At 44.7% G+C, this 15,214-nt stretch overlaps 2 protein-coding genes across 2 annotated transcripts in view; one reads left to right on the forward strand and one right to left on the reverse strand.

Annotated features, from left to right (window-relative positions):
• Nucleotides 1-318: 318 nt before the first annotated feature.
• arl3b (ADP ribosylation factor like GTPase 3b) lies at nucleotides 319-4,922 on the forward strand. Its single transcript, XM_025009810.2, has 6 exons — nucleotides 319-470; nucleotides 1,849-1,992; nucleotides 2,070-2,186; nucleotides 2,261-2,311; nucleotides 2,865-3,050; nucleotides 3,903-4,922. The coding sequence occupies exons 1-6, from the start codon at nucleotides 468-470 to the stop codon at nucleotides 3,948-3,950; spliced, it is 549 nt and encodes a 182-aa protein (XP_024865578.1). The 5' UTR covers nucleotides 319-467; the 3' UTR covers nucleotides 3,951-4,922.
• Nucleotides 4,923-10,479: 5,557 nt separating this feature from the next.
• Nucleotides 10,480-15,214, reverse strand: part of trim8b (tripartite motif containing 8b) — a 10,844-nt gene continuing 6,109 nt past the window's right edge. Inside the window, exons 2-5 of the mRNA XM_017437641.3 lie at nucleotides 13,137-13,232; nucleotides 12,781-13,046; nucleotides 12,559-12,674; nucleotides 10,480-12,357 (exon numbers count right to left, since the gene is read on the reverse strand). Coding sequence (XP_017293130.1) covers nucleotides 11,723-12,357; nucleotides 12,559-12,674; nucleotides 12,781-13,046; nucleotides 13,137-13,232 — 1,113 coding nt within the window. The 3' untranslated portion in view covers nucleotides 10,480-11,722. The remainder of the gene's footprint in view (nucleotides 12,358-12,558; nucleotides 12,675-12,780; nucleotides 13,047-13,136; nucleotides 13,233-15,214) is intronic.

The following is a 15,214-nucleotide window of genomic DNA, read 5'->3' on the forward strand; positions in this document are numbered from 1 at the left end:
TTATTGTCAAGCACTTTCTGATTCTTAACTTAAAAGTCCTAAATGAATAAACTTTACTTACTAACAGTGTTTACACAAATCAAACAATAGATATTAGACAATAAAAATGGAGTAGATGTAACAAATTGCAAGACAACTCGAAAGTGGCAGAAAATGTCAATTGAATGTCTTTAAATGTCAAAATAAAAGTCTATGAACCTCTTCATGGCTCCTTAAAGTGTTCGATTTATTACTGTGTTTGTAAAATAACCAGGAAAAAATGAATGCGAGGGAACGGATTAATATATTTTAATTATGGTCATGTTTGTTTCTTTTCAGGAACTATTCGTCCATTTTGCCTGTGTGAACGTGAATGCATCACGAGCGCGACTTCTACGCTTTGTCGTGCGTCTGACGTCACCCTCAGCGGCGTGCGTTTTGACGTCACCCATCAGCGAGCGGCGTCTCCAAGAGAGAAGGCAAACAAGATGGTGAGTTTAATTTATCGGAACGTTGAAGCGTAAACGTTTGGCCTCGCCGGTGCAGATATTTGTAGTCAGCGGCGGCCGCTCGTGTTCGGTGATAATTTAATGGCTCCTTCTGGGCTGTGAGCTGACGAAAGAACCCGTTCGGGGGGGCCGAAAGCTGCCTTGTTGTCCGGTTATCAGGGGAGATTAGCCCGTTAGCTCCGGTGTAGCCGCTGTTTGTGTTCCGTTACCCGGCTTTGCATGGAAACAACCAGCTGAAGGCTCGGAGGAGACAACGAGGGGAGAAGCTGTTCCTCGGGGGCCAACTTGAAATGCTCCGAGGCTCTTAGCATAACGTTTACTCATTATGGAAATCCACTTAAACTAAAGATGAACTTAATGAGGGCTTCAGGTGATGTCTCTCTACTTGTAAATAAAACTCATCAAGAGCCACAAACCTTCCTTGATCATTGAATTAAAGTTAACACAACCTATAAGGCTTAACTCATATACCACATGTCAAAAAGATCCAGTTTTATTAGCATTGTGGAGTTAAAGAACTCCTCAGAAAGTAGTATTTTGTGCAAAACTATGCAGACTATTTAAGTTTTACTCATTTTGTGGAAATTAAATAACAGAAGCAGCCTACATGTGCGTAAATGAAGCATAAAGTGGCTTAAATTTTTGATTAATACTCAGGTTTTTTCAAATAAATAGCTTTTATTTCCTCAAACTGCAGGATGTCAGGTTTTTAATCACACAAATCACATTACTTACTGCGTTTACATCCATTTGCTTCAAGTTTGTGGATTTTATTTTTTATTTTCTGGTGGATTTAGAAGAAAAAGCAGTGTGACATGAGCTGACAGTCACATTAATCTGATGATGAAAGTGTATTAAGTTGCGTAAATAATGTGTTTATTATTCAGATGTCTGCTAATGTTTGTCACACAAGAACCAAGTCCACAACTCCACACATATAATAGACTAAAGAGATGTTTTCTGGTCGATTTGTGCTTCATTTTATTGTGTTTCCTGCAACTATTTAGCGTCTCCTGTTGGTTTTTGTTTTGCATATTTATGTATTTTGACAGAGCAGCATTTGTTTCATTTTGTGCTCATTTTAGTATTTTAGTATTTGTTTTGCTCATTCTTTTGCCCCTTCTTGATGTTATTGCATCTGATTTTGATCATTTTCTGTTTTATTTTAATGTTTTGATCAATCGGTGCTCGTTTCGCTGTTTTATTTAGACTTTGTGGTCATTTCGTGACTCAGATTTCAACCAAAAAGCTCAAGCTCTGTGGTTCTGTTTGCGTCTTCCTGTCGGGTTCTTGTGGTTTTGGCTGGTAACCTCCTCAACGGGGATGTTTTATTTTATTTTTTTTGTGCGTTTCGTTGCAGGGATTGCTATCCATCCTTCGGAAGCTAAAAAGCACACCGGACCAGGAGGTTAGGATACTGCTGCTGGGTCTGGACAATGGTGGGAAGACCACGCTGCTGAAACAGCTGGCGTCCGAGGACATCAGCCACATCACCCCAACGCAGGTAACACGCCGGTGAGCTCTGGTGACGAGCGGCCATGTTGTTGTGCTCATCTGCCTGCCGATTGTCTGTGAACGCAGGGGTTCAACATCAAGAGCGTCCAGTCTCAGGGCTTTAAACTAAACGTTTGGGATATCGGAGGCCAGCGGAAGATCAGGCCGTACTGGAGAAACTACTTTGAGAACACTGATGTGCTGGTAAGAACCCGTCTCAGTTAAAACCATTGTTCTGAATTAATAAGAATAATTAATTAAAAAACATTTGGTTTCAGATTTATGTCATTGACAGTGCTGACAGAAAGAGGTTTGAGGAAACGGGTCAGGTATGTACACGGTTTATATGATATTTTCATTTTAAAATATTTGAAATATGTCCTTCTGTTATCTTTCAGCAAACCTAGGGTGATATTTCCACATAAGTTAGTGTCTGTTTAACAGTTTAAAGCCATAAAAAACTCAGTTTGTGGTCATAGAGGTTACATTTAATAAAACTGAACTTCTATCTTAGCTACATTTGTTTTATATTACTATAAAAGGCACGACTAATTGGTTATAAAATTGCTTCCAGTTAATAAATTATTCATAACTTGTGTTTTATGAGCCAAATTGCATTTCAGGTGTCAAAGTCTCTCCTCTGTGACTGCTACATTTGGACATTTTCTTTTAAATATTGTGGTAATCTGAATTTTTTTTGTCAATTTTGTGTTTGATAGCACATTTAAAGGTTTTACATTTGATTCATGTGTGGGAAGAGTCATAGAAGTGAGATTTTTAGTGCTAGATCTGGTTTTTATTAACTCAGGAGACCTGGAATCATCTGTGACTCCCTCATTGGGTTTGTGTGTCTGATTGTCGGTGTGTGTGTGTTCGCCGCAGGAGCTGGCCGAGCTGCTGGACGAGGAGAAGCTGAGCGGCGTTCCTGTGCTGATCTTCGCCAACAAACAGGACCTGCTGACCGCAGCTCCAGCCTCGGAGATCGCGGAGGGGCTCAACCTGCACACCATCCGGGATCGGATGTGGCAGATCCAGTCGTGCTCCGCCCTCACCGGCGAGGGGATCCAGGTGAGCGGACGGGCTGAATCCCGCCTCTTATTTCAACTCCACTAATGAATAACTCACAACGTTATTCAGGATTTGCCATCTCCTGGATGACCGAGAACAACTATTTAACATGTAATCATGGAGAATAAAACACTCCCACAGCTTTCTTACTTGGGACTACACTTCTCCCAACATATATGAGTATTTATATTTATTAGTTTTATTTGTTATATATGAGCTTATCTGGTCTAAATTTGATTTCTGTAGCTGTTAACATCATCTACACATCATCTATACAGATGTTGTGTCAGATCTGTTCCTCCACCTACGTATGAGACGTCCAGCCATTAGAATGTGGTTTTTCTTACAGCAGAGAAAGAAATCAGGATTCCTTTTTTTAAGCATTTTACTTAAATTCCACTCCTGAGGCAAACTGAGCGAAGCTGCTGGTGAAGTCGGCGTCGACAGGGGGAACAGAACTTGACACAACACTAGTCCGGCACGGCGTCCATCACTTAAAGACAGACTCTAGTTTAAAGCGCTTCATAAAGTGTATTTAGCAAAAGGGTATATTGGGTATATGTATTTAGCAGCTTCAGAAACAACTTTCTGTTGGTTGTTTTTCCTTCTGGCTCCTCGCCGCTCCTCTTGTCGTGCTCTAAGGCAGGAAACCTTCCAAAGCGTACAAACCATCGTTTTATTGTCCGCTAGCTTGAAGCACCCCGGTGTTTCAGATCTCGTCAGCCTTTAGTCGCTGCCGTGGACTTCTTTTTTCTGTCACGACGGTTTTGACTGAGCCGACCGGAACGCAGCCCGCGCGGATTCACGCAACCGGCGGCGACACGGCTTCAACGCTCTGCTTTCTTTCCTCAGGAGGGCATGAACTGGGTCTGCAAGAGCGTCAACTCCAAGAAGAAATAGCTTTGCCTCTAGTCTTCGACATCTCAGGAGGAGCAGCAGCAGCAGCGTACACACTCACACTTGACACACACTACACCTCCTGAGCCTTAGTACGATGGGATTTACCTGTGAATGTACACACACACACACACACACACACACACACACACACACACACACACACTACTAATCCAACATGGACTCCTTCACCCGCCAGCATCGATGATTGGTAATAATATCAGCACATCTTCTGGCGTCCACAAAGAAAAGAGGCGTTTGCCTTCAAAGGGAAGCCCTGCCAGGAAACCAGCGTCCCCCACCGCCATCATCAGCGTCCCGACTAATTGCTGTTCCGCCGTCTCAACCTCAAACGCCCGTCTTTCACAGGAATCCCAGCTCGTCCTCTCCTGGGAACCAAACCACTCCCTTCATTCCCCTTCAATCTCCATTCCCATCTGTTTTTCTTCTTTTTTTTTTTTATTTAACCATTCCTCGTCGGCTGCAAGCGCCACTCCTGCTCTGGCTCCGTTTGAAGTGAGGTATACTTTTTTGTAACCGTTTTATTTATGGTGAATTAGAGCGCTTTTGAACATCTGCTTGTGTGGCGTGTGAGAGAATCGATCCAACCCCCCCCCCCCCCCCACACACACACACACACACACTAAAGGATAACACTGTGTTAATATGTATAAAAATATGATTAAATTAAAGGTTTAAGGAACACTACATTTCCGATCAGTTGTAAATAGCATGGCCCTGTGTTCATATGTTATGTTATGCCCATGTTATAGAGTATTTGGCATCCTGTACTGTTTAGTCTATAATGTTTGCATATCTAATATGTGCTGGCAGATTTTTAACAGAGGTACTGTAAGGCCCACCGCGGCTTAGTGAGGGAATTCGCCGTTTCACCTTTTTGATATTCTTGAATGTAATCTGTCTAGTTTCAGAGATAATGTATGTGAATAAAAAGTGTTTGAGAAACCTGCTGAACCGAAACGCTCGCTGCCAAGATCTTTCCCGGCTGCACGGCCAGAGCAACGCCGACCGATCGGCTGTGGAGCGGCGCCACCATGCGACTAAATGCGTTTTTTAAATCAGTCGTTTGATGACGAGAGCTGTTTTTGTCAAACGATGCAGAATGTGAGACGCGTTAGTGGTCGTGTTCGGGACGACTCTCAGCTACTACCACTCCAAATTTCAGCTCGATGTCTGTAAAACTGACTGAATTATCGCCACGCTTTTGTCCTTTAAGGTCCAAAACTACGAGCGTCCGAGAAAAGCCGAACTTTACTGACATCAGGAAGGACAACCAGGTTGCAGTTCATCGATCTGTGGTGGAAAAATATTATTTCCAAGGGAAACGGGGGCGCCTCCAGAAGGTTTTGGCACCCCGAAAACCAAAAGGAGTCTTATTTTGCTTGGGGAATGTGTTGAGGATGACGCTTAGCTGCTACTACACCAAACTTTAGCTCCAAACCTGTAAAACAGACCCAGTTGCAGCCATGTTTGTGTTAGCCGTGGCCACCATCTTGAATCAGGCTCCAAAAGTAAGCGAGTTGTAGTTTTACTTCCTGAAAGTTTCATTAATATCCGTGCAGTGGTTCATGAGACGTTTTGACATGCGGGGGGGGGGGCATTGACCCCCTTGGGCTCCTCTTTCGGTGGCGCCCCTGAGAAAAAAACATGCTAATCTAATCCGTGCAAATCCACCCAAAGGTCAGACTGTGTAATGCTCAGTAAAAGATCTCAAACTCTACTCCTCAGCTAACATGTTTATGTTAAAATTCAAACTAAAAAAAGGTTACAAACTGTACGCTTCATTGCTTAAACTTGAAGACTTCCTGTATAATTTATAATAATAATGAAGCGTGTTTGTCTCGTGCAGGCTTTAGTAGATTTAGATCATAACTAGCAGCTCGGAGGCAGACATTTGGAGGTGTTTTGTGTCTAATGGCGGGTTCCTGCTGTAGTAACAGTGCGCCGTGTGTTTTATTTGGCGTCTAATCTACGTGACTGAGGGCCTCGGAGGCTTAAAAACAGCCTCTTCTTCTTGTCCCACAAAGATCGGCTTTGTTCCGCCGTCCTTCTTCTTCTTTCACAGACTGAATGTACAAGTGTCGTTCTTCATTTCTGGCTCCAGCTCCTTTTTCAGTTCGATAGATCTCTGTGGGAAAACACGATGCTCCAACTTGTTCACGTTTAGGAAACATTAAGATGTTTAACTAACTGGGAGAAACGTGCTCATCGTGTACCTTCTGGAGGAGAGTAAGATGAGATGAAGTAGTTAGATTAGCTTAGCATGAAGATTGTTAAGTCATGGTCTCTCAATTTATAAAAAAAAACAACCTTTGCCACATTACTTTTAGGATAAGACAGAAGTCGAGCTAACTAGTGTATAATTGTTCGATATTTTAGTGTTACTGATTAATTACTGGATAAAATATGTTAATACAGATTATGCTAAGCTAACTAGCAACTAATGAGTCCTAAACCCTCATTTCCTGAACACTGCGCTAGAATAAACAGGGAAAAAATAATAACTGGCTCGATTCTTTTATTCTTGTAAAGCTGACCCTGTTTAATGAAAGATCTAAGTTTAAATCCAGTGGATTTTATGACACGTGTTTGTTTAGACAAGTCATCAAAAAGTGTACATCAGCTTGGTTTAAAGAGTCAGATAAATGGCTGTAAAGCCACAAATGTTATGTTTTATGTGCACAAGTTGGTCCAAAGATATCACAGCTTTTCAGAAGAAAATAACATTTGGCTGATGGTAAGAAATATTCATTTTATTGTTTGTATTTTTTAAGGTAAATCAACATAAAATAGCTGTGTAGGATGCAGCTTTCCTCCCTTTAATTTACCCAAAATTAATTCAAATTAAAAGAGAAGGCAAAAAAACATTTGTTTAAAACTGAGAAATGGGACGACCTACGGAGCTAATTTATTATTTACATTGTTCAGCATTATTTTAATATTTGTCTCTATAAGCTAACTGCTTTACCAATCAGTGGGATTATTATTTTCATTTAAAGCAAGTTAGGAAAATATAAAACTCACTTAATAACCAAATGAAGCTTGTTCCAAATGAAAAACGAGCCATTTTTTTATTAGAAAAGGAACTCATTTTGATTTAAAACTAAAGAAATTCAGTCGAGTTGCCTTCAGTTTTTACAGTAAACTAAGCTTGGCCTTTTAGTTATTTTTAATAAATATGTATGATCCTGTTTATTAATAATAATAAAGTTTCAAACACACGGGTTGAGCGACCTTGCAGCTACTACCACACCTAATATCAGGTCAATATTTGTACAACTGACTTAGTTTGATTAGCTGTGGCGGCCATCTTGAGTTTTAAATGCCCCTCTAATGATCACTTCCTGAGAGTTTCATTGAAATCTGCTCAGTGGTCCGTGAGATAATTTACTAACAGACATAAAGAGGTTAAAATCATTAGTCTGATTTTATGTGTGTGTGTGCTGAAACCTCTAAATGAGAACAAAGACTTCTGTGGTTTCTGCAGAGCTGAGTAAAAACCATTTTCCCCTCACAGTGTGTGTGTGTCACAGATACATATCAGAGACACCCAGATTGCTGCCTCTTTCTCTCCTCGTGGATCAAGCAGCTGTTCAGCAGCTGTGTGCACAAGTGTGAGAAAATGTGTGTGTCAGGAGATAAAAGAGGGAGTGTGTGTGTGTGTGTGATTTATGCTGCACCTCCGACCCCTCGGCTCTTGGCCGCCCGTGTCTCTGCTGAGGCTTGCTGACGTGAGAAAAAGAGGCAGCGAGCATCTCAGGAGGTGGGAGGAAGAGGAAGGTGGAGGAAGGTGGAGGAAGGAGCGGAATGACTGAAAGGTTCAATCTTACGTGTGCCCTAACCGCCAGCCGCCGTCAGGAGGGGAGGGGCTGACATGTCAACGGACGCACGTCTGAGGAAACCGTGAAGAACACACGAAGGCTCGATCATTCAGAGAGTTTCAGTTGCATCACAGCCACCAAAAAGATCTCAGACTTTCCATGAGCCTTTTTTTTTTTTCTGATAGATAAATTGGCGACTGAAGAAATGATCTCACGCCCCCAAGACCCGTTAAAGGCGTTGTTTTGGAAACCTCTCCGTGTTTTCTTTTAGTTTTTATTTCCGATCTGAGGCCGAGCCGCTCTTCGAACGAGTGGATCATCCCTGGATCGAGGCTCAAAGTGCTGGTTAGGGGAAAGCAGTAATGCAGCAGCTTAATCAGGCTGAAGGGAACACACACACACACACACACACACACGGAGCTGTAATCTCAAGACCATCCTGTTTTCTCTCTGCAGGCCTCCACCCCCTCACCCATGAGCCTGAATGGACACAGAGACTTTTAAAATTTTGACTAAATGATTTTTTTATGTTATTAATGTGTCCTTTAAGATAAATAAATATCCACCAACAGAGAAGAGGAGCCAAGAAGACTCTTTGTTTAATTAAGAGAACTCACTGGGAATTCTGTGATAAAGTCAGATTTTATTTATTTTTTTAATTCTGGCTGCTAATCCTGGAAATGAGCTTCCCTCGTATGGCGGCCGGGCTTGTCCTCATGCTCAGAGAGGAGGTGAGGAGCTCGGAGTAGAGCCGCTGCTCCTCCTCATCGAAAGGAGTCAGGAAGAGACCTCCGGCCTCCGGCTAGACCCAGAACTCCTTGGAGGAATCATGGATCCTCTCGGGTCTGGGAACAGTCAGTTGCCTTCACAACCCGGCCGCAGATAAGCTGAAGAAGATGGATGGATCCTGGCTGCTCAAGAAGGCTTTTAGTTTCCTCCTCTTCACTGTAAACCAATCAGCCAAAACATCCTGAACCACCCTGACCCCGACCCAACAAGCCGGGGACTCCCATCAGACCTCAGGCCTGCTGAGGCACCCAGAACCAAAACCACCGGCTGGGAGTTCTGCTCAGCACATCCCAGATCCTGGTCTGGGACGAGACCCCGGGGGAGTTTAGAGGCCAAGTCGAGCCCCTCGGTGACGCGAATCCGATTAACGTAGTCGTGGAGCGGCAAGAACCGAGGTTTTAGCGCCAACCTGCGCGGACGTTAGATCCAGATTCAACACGAGTCAACGTGGGCTCCCTGATTGGTCTGCAGATCCATTCGCACCAAAGCGTTCTGAGTTCAGACACCAAACGTGACCAAAACGTGAGCTCTGGTTGGTTCTGCAGACCGGACACGTCCCATAACTGCGCTGTTTACAACCTTCACGACCCAAGTTCTCTGCAGACGATGATGAAGGTCTGTACTTATTGAAACTGTCCCGTTAGCCCCCGGAGTTGGTGTTTGAACCAGCTAATCTGACAGGAACCTGTGGTTTTAGAAGAGAGAGCGTCTACAGGAGAAAAAAAAAAGATCTTTTATGTGTGAAGAGCAGCTGTGGGAAAAAGTCTGGACCAGATTTTCCGCATTCTTCCAAACTTCTCTGGTATTCGCGTAAGAAAACGACTTACGCTACAGTTATCCATCAGACACGTTGGAGAAACGTGACGTTTTACATTTTCCACTCGAGACGGTGCTAATGAAGGTGGCGTCGCCGTTCGAAGCCGGGTTAGTTTGTCGAATTGTTCTCCCAGCCTCCCGGTACAGAGTGAAGAATCTCTTAATAAAAACAAATAAAATCCAGAAGCAAAAATTTGCAGAAGGCAAAGAGTCGTTTATCTGAGGTCCTCCAGAATTCCCAGAGGCATGAATCTAACTGTCGCGCTTGCGTTTAAACAGTAAAATAAATGCAAAAATAATTAGTTTTAATTCCGTTCTGCTACCTGCTAGTGCAGATGAATGAAATGAATCCTTCAGACCTGGGAGGCTAATTTAATCCACTTTAAGGTCAACTCTGCAGTTTTGGTATCAAGTCCCGCCACAGAAACGGGACCTAAATGTGTTATGAGACACAAACGGGAAAGTTGGGTCCCCATGTCGTATAAGACCTCTGAAATACCAGCTTATTTTACAAAAAGTGATCAACCTTAACCCTGAGCTAGCCTAACTGTTTTTAAACAAAACAATTAAGGGTTAGGGTTCAGAAATGATCGAAAACACCATTAAAATCATAGCGTATGTCTAAATAAACAGCCTAAAACGGGTGTAAAACCGTCAGCTTTAGTTGAGTTTTAGCTTGGTACGGCTGAATATAAACATTTGTGCAGATAAATACTTTTTAATTAAAGTATCCCCCCCCCGGAGGATTTACTGCAACAGGTCCAAACGAGCTTCATACTGAAGCAGCAAGACACTGAAACGAGATGCATTTAAGGACTAACACACTTTTGATTTTGCCTTTTTATGGGATTTATTTACAGTAACAAAAATATAGAATATCACCACTTTTATTCTTTAAATGAGATGATGGGATCTGCACGTGGACAAGTTAACAGCGGAGACCAGATTCGATTTGTTCGTTTATTTGGAACCCTTCTCCAAATCATGTTGGTAATTTCATCCTTTTCACAAAATATTTACAAAAAGAGATACTTTTTTTGTTTTTTTTTACCCCCCCCTGTAAATGTTGGCTGTTGTAACAGCTCCTTTATTAAGGATGATGAACCGTCGCTTACGTCTCAGTCTTGTTTTTTTTTTTTTTTTTTTAAGAAAAAGTTCAAGAAGAAAAACTTCCTCCCACCAGTTGTTTCATTCATACACTCGTTTTAAAACGGCTCACAGTTTCAATTTTTTTCCCCCTCTCGCTCCATTGTTCTTCTTTTGAGTGCTTTAAGAAAAAAAAAAAAAATCTTCCTTGCATGCTTTCAGCTGCAAACAGGAAGCCAAGAGCTCGTGTGCTTATTGAGAGGAAGTGACATCTTTTCCCTGCAGGAAGTACAATTACAGCATCGTCATCAGATTGTCCAGATGCTGGATTGGTTTGGTCTGTCCAGTCTCAAAACAGTCTCTGTCGACAAACGGGATTCCTACAGATGTACCAAATAACACAAAGCCTCGGTAAATCGCTAAAAGGAAAAACAGTCTTTGTAAGATTTTCTGTACTTCTGTGGCAGCAGGAAGGGAGCTGGGAATAAGGGCTAAATTCTCAAAAACGCAGCGCGTCGAAGTCAAGCGGCCGCCGGGAGGCCGTGGCTCCGATTCCCCCCCCCTCCTCCCTCCTCCTCCCTGCGAGTCAGCATCTGTAGTCGAAGGACTAGGAAGGCGTCCACAAGTGCATTGTGGGTGTTTTCCATGGAAGAGCGTTTTGTTTTTCAAGCTGTACGATCCATCCCTGAACTCAGCAAAGAAAGGAAGAAATACCAAGATGCTAAAAAATAAAAGAAACGCTTTAAAGGATCAAACAAAGTCAGTTATGAGGGGAGAATCATGGAGGACGTAAGGCAGTCGGCCTCAGGATAACTGATTATATCAAGAAAAACATGAGTTTCAGCTCAACACTGCACAGTTTGCTCTTTTTCCCTCGAAGCATGAAAGGATTTTCTAATAAAAGTTTATTTTTCTATCAATTTGTGTCCTACTCTATAAAAAAAAGATTAATCTCGGCCTCTCCTCTTCAATATTATTATTGTCTTTTTTTTTTCTTTTAATGCGTAAAACGCTGAGCCGAGTTGTGCAGCTGGCTGCTCGTGAGTTTTATCTATAATACACTACATGAAACACTGAATGAAATTAAAGGAAGATTAAAAACACAAAAAGATCAACCCTGCCCCCGAATGTGTGTTTAAGATCTGTGTGTGAGAATATAAACATTACTTTAATGTGTGTACAGTGTATTATTTGTATTTTCGAGTCTGTGCTATTCTGGTGCCCGTCTCTACAGCCGCTCTGTTAACTCGTGACGTAGTGCTTCGTCGAAGGTTGCCCGTACAGCCCGTAGAAATCTGCATGTCTGTGTGTTTGCGAGGCGTCTATCCAGTCCCTCACCGCCAAGCCCTGCATGGACGGACCTCCAGAGGCCAGGGCCGGAGGAGGGGGGTAGTCCTGGGGGCTGACCCAGGGGAAGGAGCCCGAGCGGGGGTACGGAGGGTGGCTGCGGTGGCCCGAGACCGACGGCACTCCGGAGCAGTAGCAGTTATCCATCGTGCACACCAGGATCTTGCGGCCGCCGTACTGAGGGAGCACGGCCTGCTGGGAGGAGTGGGACGAGCCGCTCCCGCCCCCGGCGCTGCCGCTCTCGCTGATGTGAGGCGGGGCGCAGGGGCCGAGAGTCTGCTGATTGGCGGACTGGCCTTCTCCGGAGGTGGACCCGGAGCCCAGGTAGGGCTGTTTGGCTAACGACGAGGAAGAAGACGAGGATGACGAGGAGGAGTCTTTGAAACCCGGAGCGGCGGTTTTACCAGCGCTCCCGTTTCCCTCTGGGAAGGCAGTGGAATGTTTCCGCTTCTCCGTCCCGGAGCCGGAGCTCTGACCGCTGGGAAACGCAGCGACGGACTGCAGGAACGTCGACGGAGGGGTGATCGGAACTGAGAGAGAAGAAGGAGGAGAGATGAAGGGTTATTAAAACAAAAACAGCATGAATGTAACGGCATGGATCAGGGATGGAAAGTGAAGTCGTCGGTGGATGGGGAGAGACGGGACTGGGGGAATATTTGTAGAAAAATTACAGATTCTAAAAATGTGCATCCCTAGCCTGGAAAAAAAGCTCGGTGGGTTAAAGCGGTTACCTTCAAGTGTTCGCTTCAAGCTCTTCTCTCTTTTCGAGATCTCAGAAAGGAAAAGTTTAGAGTTCAGATTCCCGACTTTGTAAGGAGGAAGGCTGCTTCCCACGCACGCCTGAGACCTGCGACAGGAAACATACGAGATTCAAAACAAACGGCCCACTTGGAAACGCAGCTCGTCTATTACAGACCAGAATAAAAAAGCCCCGGACACCTCCGTCCTCTCACCTGTCTGTGAGGATTTTAACAGGCTTGGTGTTCTTCATGAAGCTCAGCTCCTCCGCCTTACCGAAGGCCGTGTTGATGGAGCTCAGCAGCTTCTGGGCTTCGTGGCGCTGCTCGCCCAGGGCCAAAACCTGGGCGGCATTCTCCTGAAAAAAGCGAGCCTGAGCCCGATCCAGGGCCTCCAGCGTATGGCCGAGGTCCTCCTCCAGGAGCTGATGCATGCGCTGGTACTGCAGGCGCACCTCCTCCTTCAGCTCGCACACCCTGTCCTGCAGAGAGGCAGATGTGGACGCACAAACGTCAAGCCGCTGGGAGCCGAGGCCGCTCCTCGCAGAGGGAAGGCGTTTTTCAAAACCTACCTCCACCGCACACTTGTCAGAATCGAGTTTACACAGCTGCTCTTCGATCTCCTGCACTCGCTCCTCCACGCGCTCCTGCTGCTTTAACAGGTTTTGCTAAAGAAAGAAAGAAAGAAAGAAAGAAAGAAAGAAAGAAAGAAAGAAAGAAAGAAAAAGTCTCAGGCCTTCGGGAAGTTGTAGCCTTGGATAACCGCTAGTGCTCGCTCTCCATACCAGAGATATTAGAATTCCTGGAGCTGGCTAATTTAGTCTCCATCCAACACACAATCCCTGCGGGGGAGGAAGGAGGGGGATGCTGCCATGGCAACCAACAGTTATTTAGTGTTTGCGTTAGCGAGTGAGGACCAAAGTTGGGGGAGCTGGAGGCAGCGAGCAGATAGATAAATGGTCAAGGAAAAAACCCAAACATCACCACTGCTTGCTTTGCCTCCTCTCTAAGCACCTCCCCCTCCTGATAAGATGGTTTAAATTCAATTAAATACCGGTACGAGTGGACAATAGAAGGTCCCTTTGAGACCACCTTGAACAAAGTGCCTGTTAGTTGGACAGCCGTCCTGCTCGTCCTCAGTGGGACACCAATAGAGACTTAATGCTTCGGTATAAGTACTTTTAATCTGGAATCTCCTGAGCTGCAACTAGGTGGAAAAACAACATCCGGCAGGGAGTCTCCAGACTGCCTCGGTTCTCAGTTTGAGTCTCAGAGGCGTGCGGTCCGGTCACCTGAATTTGCTCTCCTCAAACCCACCTGAATGTTTTAACGGGCGTCTCCGACTCCTCTTAAAGAGTGCTAAAGCTGGTTTTAGACACCTGAACGGGAGCTGTCCTCTGACAGAAAACATCCAGGTCTAAAAAAACTCACACCGATAACAAATAATAATTTTAAAAATGGGTCCAAACCAGAATTCAAGGAGATGTGATGGAATATTCAACTGTTTCCTATTAATTTTGAGTCTCCAGCTAACCCAGTGAGATACCACTTTAACTGTTCCCTTCACTGATTCAAAAAGATGCGATGAAAGGCCGTCCTGTCTCTGTGTTGTCCAGCTGACCTTAGGTTGCTTTAGGTTGGTCACCAGAAAGGGACAGAACTTTTAGCAAAGCGGACCGTTTTATAGTTTGGGATAAAGTTGCCATTATGTTATCATTTCTGTCTCTAAATCCTTACATAATAAACACAAAAACAAAGTTTTGCTAGAACAGTCGTAAAGATGGCTGGATTATTTAACAGCCATCAGCTGCTTCTCGGCTTCTCAAAATGGCTCCTAAGCACACCCACAACAACTTCTGACCAATCACACAACCTGTGGCCCAAACCCCTGTGAGAAAAAGTTCGGTCTTGTGCTGAAAGGGGGCGGACAAAACCGCTACGCGAACAAAAATGATGAAGTTTTCGTCACGCGACCACGTGGCCGAGAGCCGACTTCGTGAACTGTCATGGAGGATGGAAAGACACTCTGGGGAACAGGCTCAACCACTGAGAAATTAAAAAAATAAATCTTAAAAGGAAAACCTAACAGATCTGGAGTAGGAGGCTGAACCAAAGTTCTGAGTTGTAACTGAGTGACTGATCCGTTGTTTTCTTTCGGGCTGAACGTTTGTTCACATGCCGTCGCCGCCGCCATCATCGCCGCCGTCGCCACCGAGTCATTCCAGCGCACGGCAGCTGATTTTATCATTAGCGATCAGCTGCTTTGGGGCCTGATAGGAATGAAAACCTGCTCCCTCCTGGGCCTCAGCAGCACATGGCTGAGAATCGCTGCCCCAGATATCTCTGTCACACGCACAGTTGGTTAGATCCGGGACGGTGACCTGGTTGTGTCGGCTGATCGAGTTAGGCTCTCAGCAGAAGCCAGAGGAAGAGGAGGAGGAGGAGGAGGGGAAAGGGATGGGGGTGGGGGTGGAGTTCGACTAAATGTGTGGGATACCTTAGGGGGAGGGAAGAGTACGAACATGGCAGGGTGCTCTTCAGCTGTCATTTCGCCACAGCGTGTTTTCCATCAGCGCAGGAGAGGAGGGCCAGCCGGGGGTGGCTGCTGACGGCGAGGGGGAGGCGGGTTCGGTTAGCGGGAGGGTCTAAT

Source organism: Kryptolebias marmoratus, linkage group LG17, assembly GCF_001649575.2.
Source record: "Kryptolebias marmoratus isolate JLee-2015 linkage group LG17, ASM164957v2, whole genome shotgun sequence".
Classification (NCBI taxonomy): Eukaryota; Metazoa; Chordata; class Actinopteri; order Cyprinodontiformes; family Rivulidae; genus Kryptolebias; species Kryptolebias marmoratus.

Coding starts and splice junctions, on each gene's coding strand:
- arl3b (XM_025009810.2), top strand. Junction 2,187..2,260: donor TTGAGAACACTGATGTGCTG/GTAAGAACCCGT, acceptor ATTTGGTTTCAG/ATTTATGTCATTGACAGTGC. Junction 2,312..2,864: donor GGTTTGAGGAAACGGGTCAG/GTATGTACACGG, acceptor TGTTCGCCGCAG/GAGCTGGCCGAGCTGCTGGA.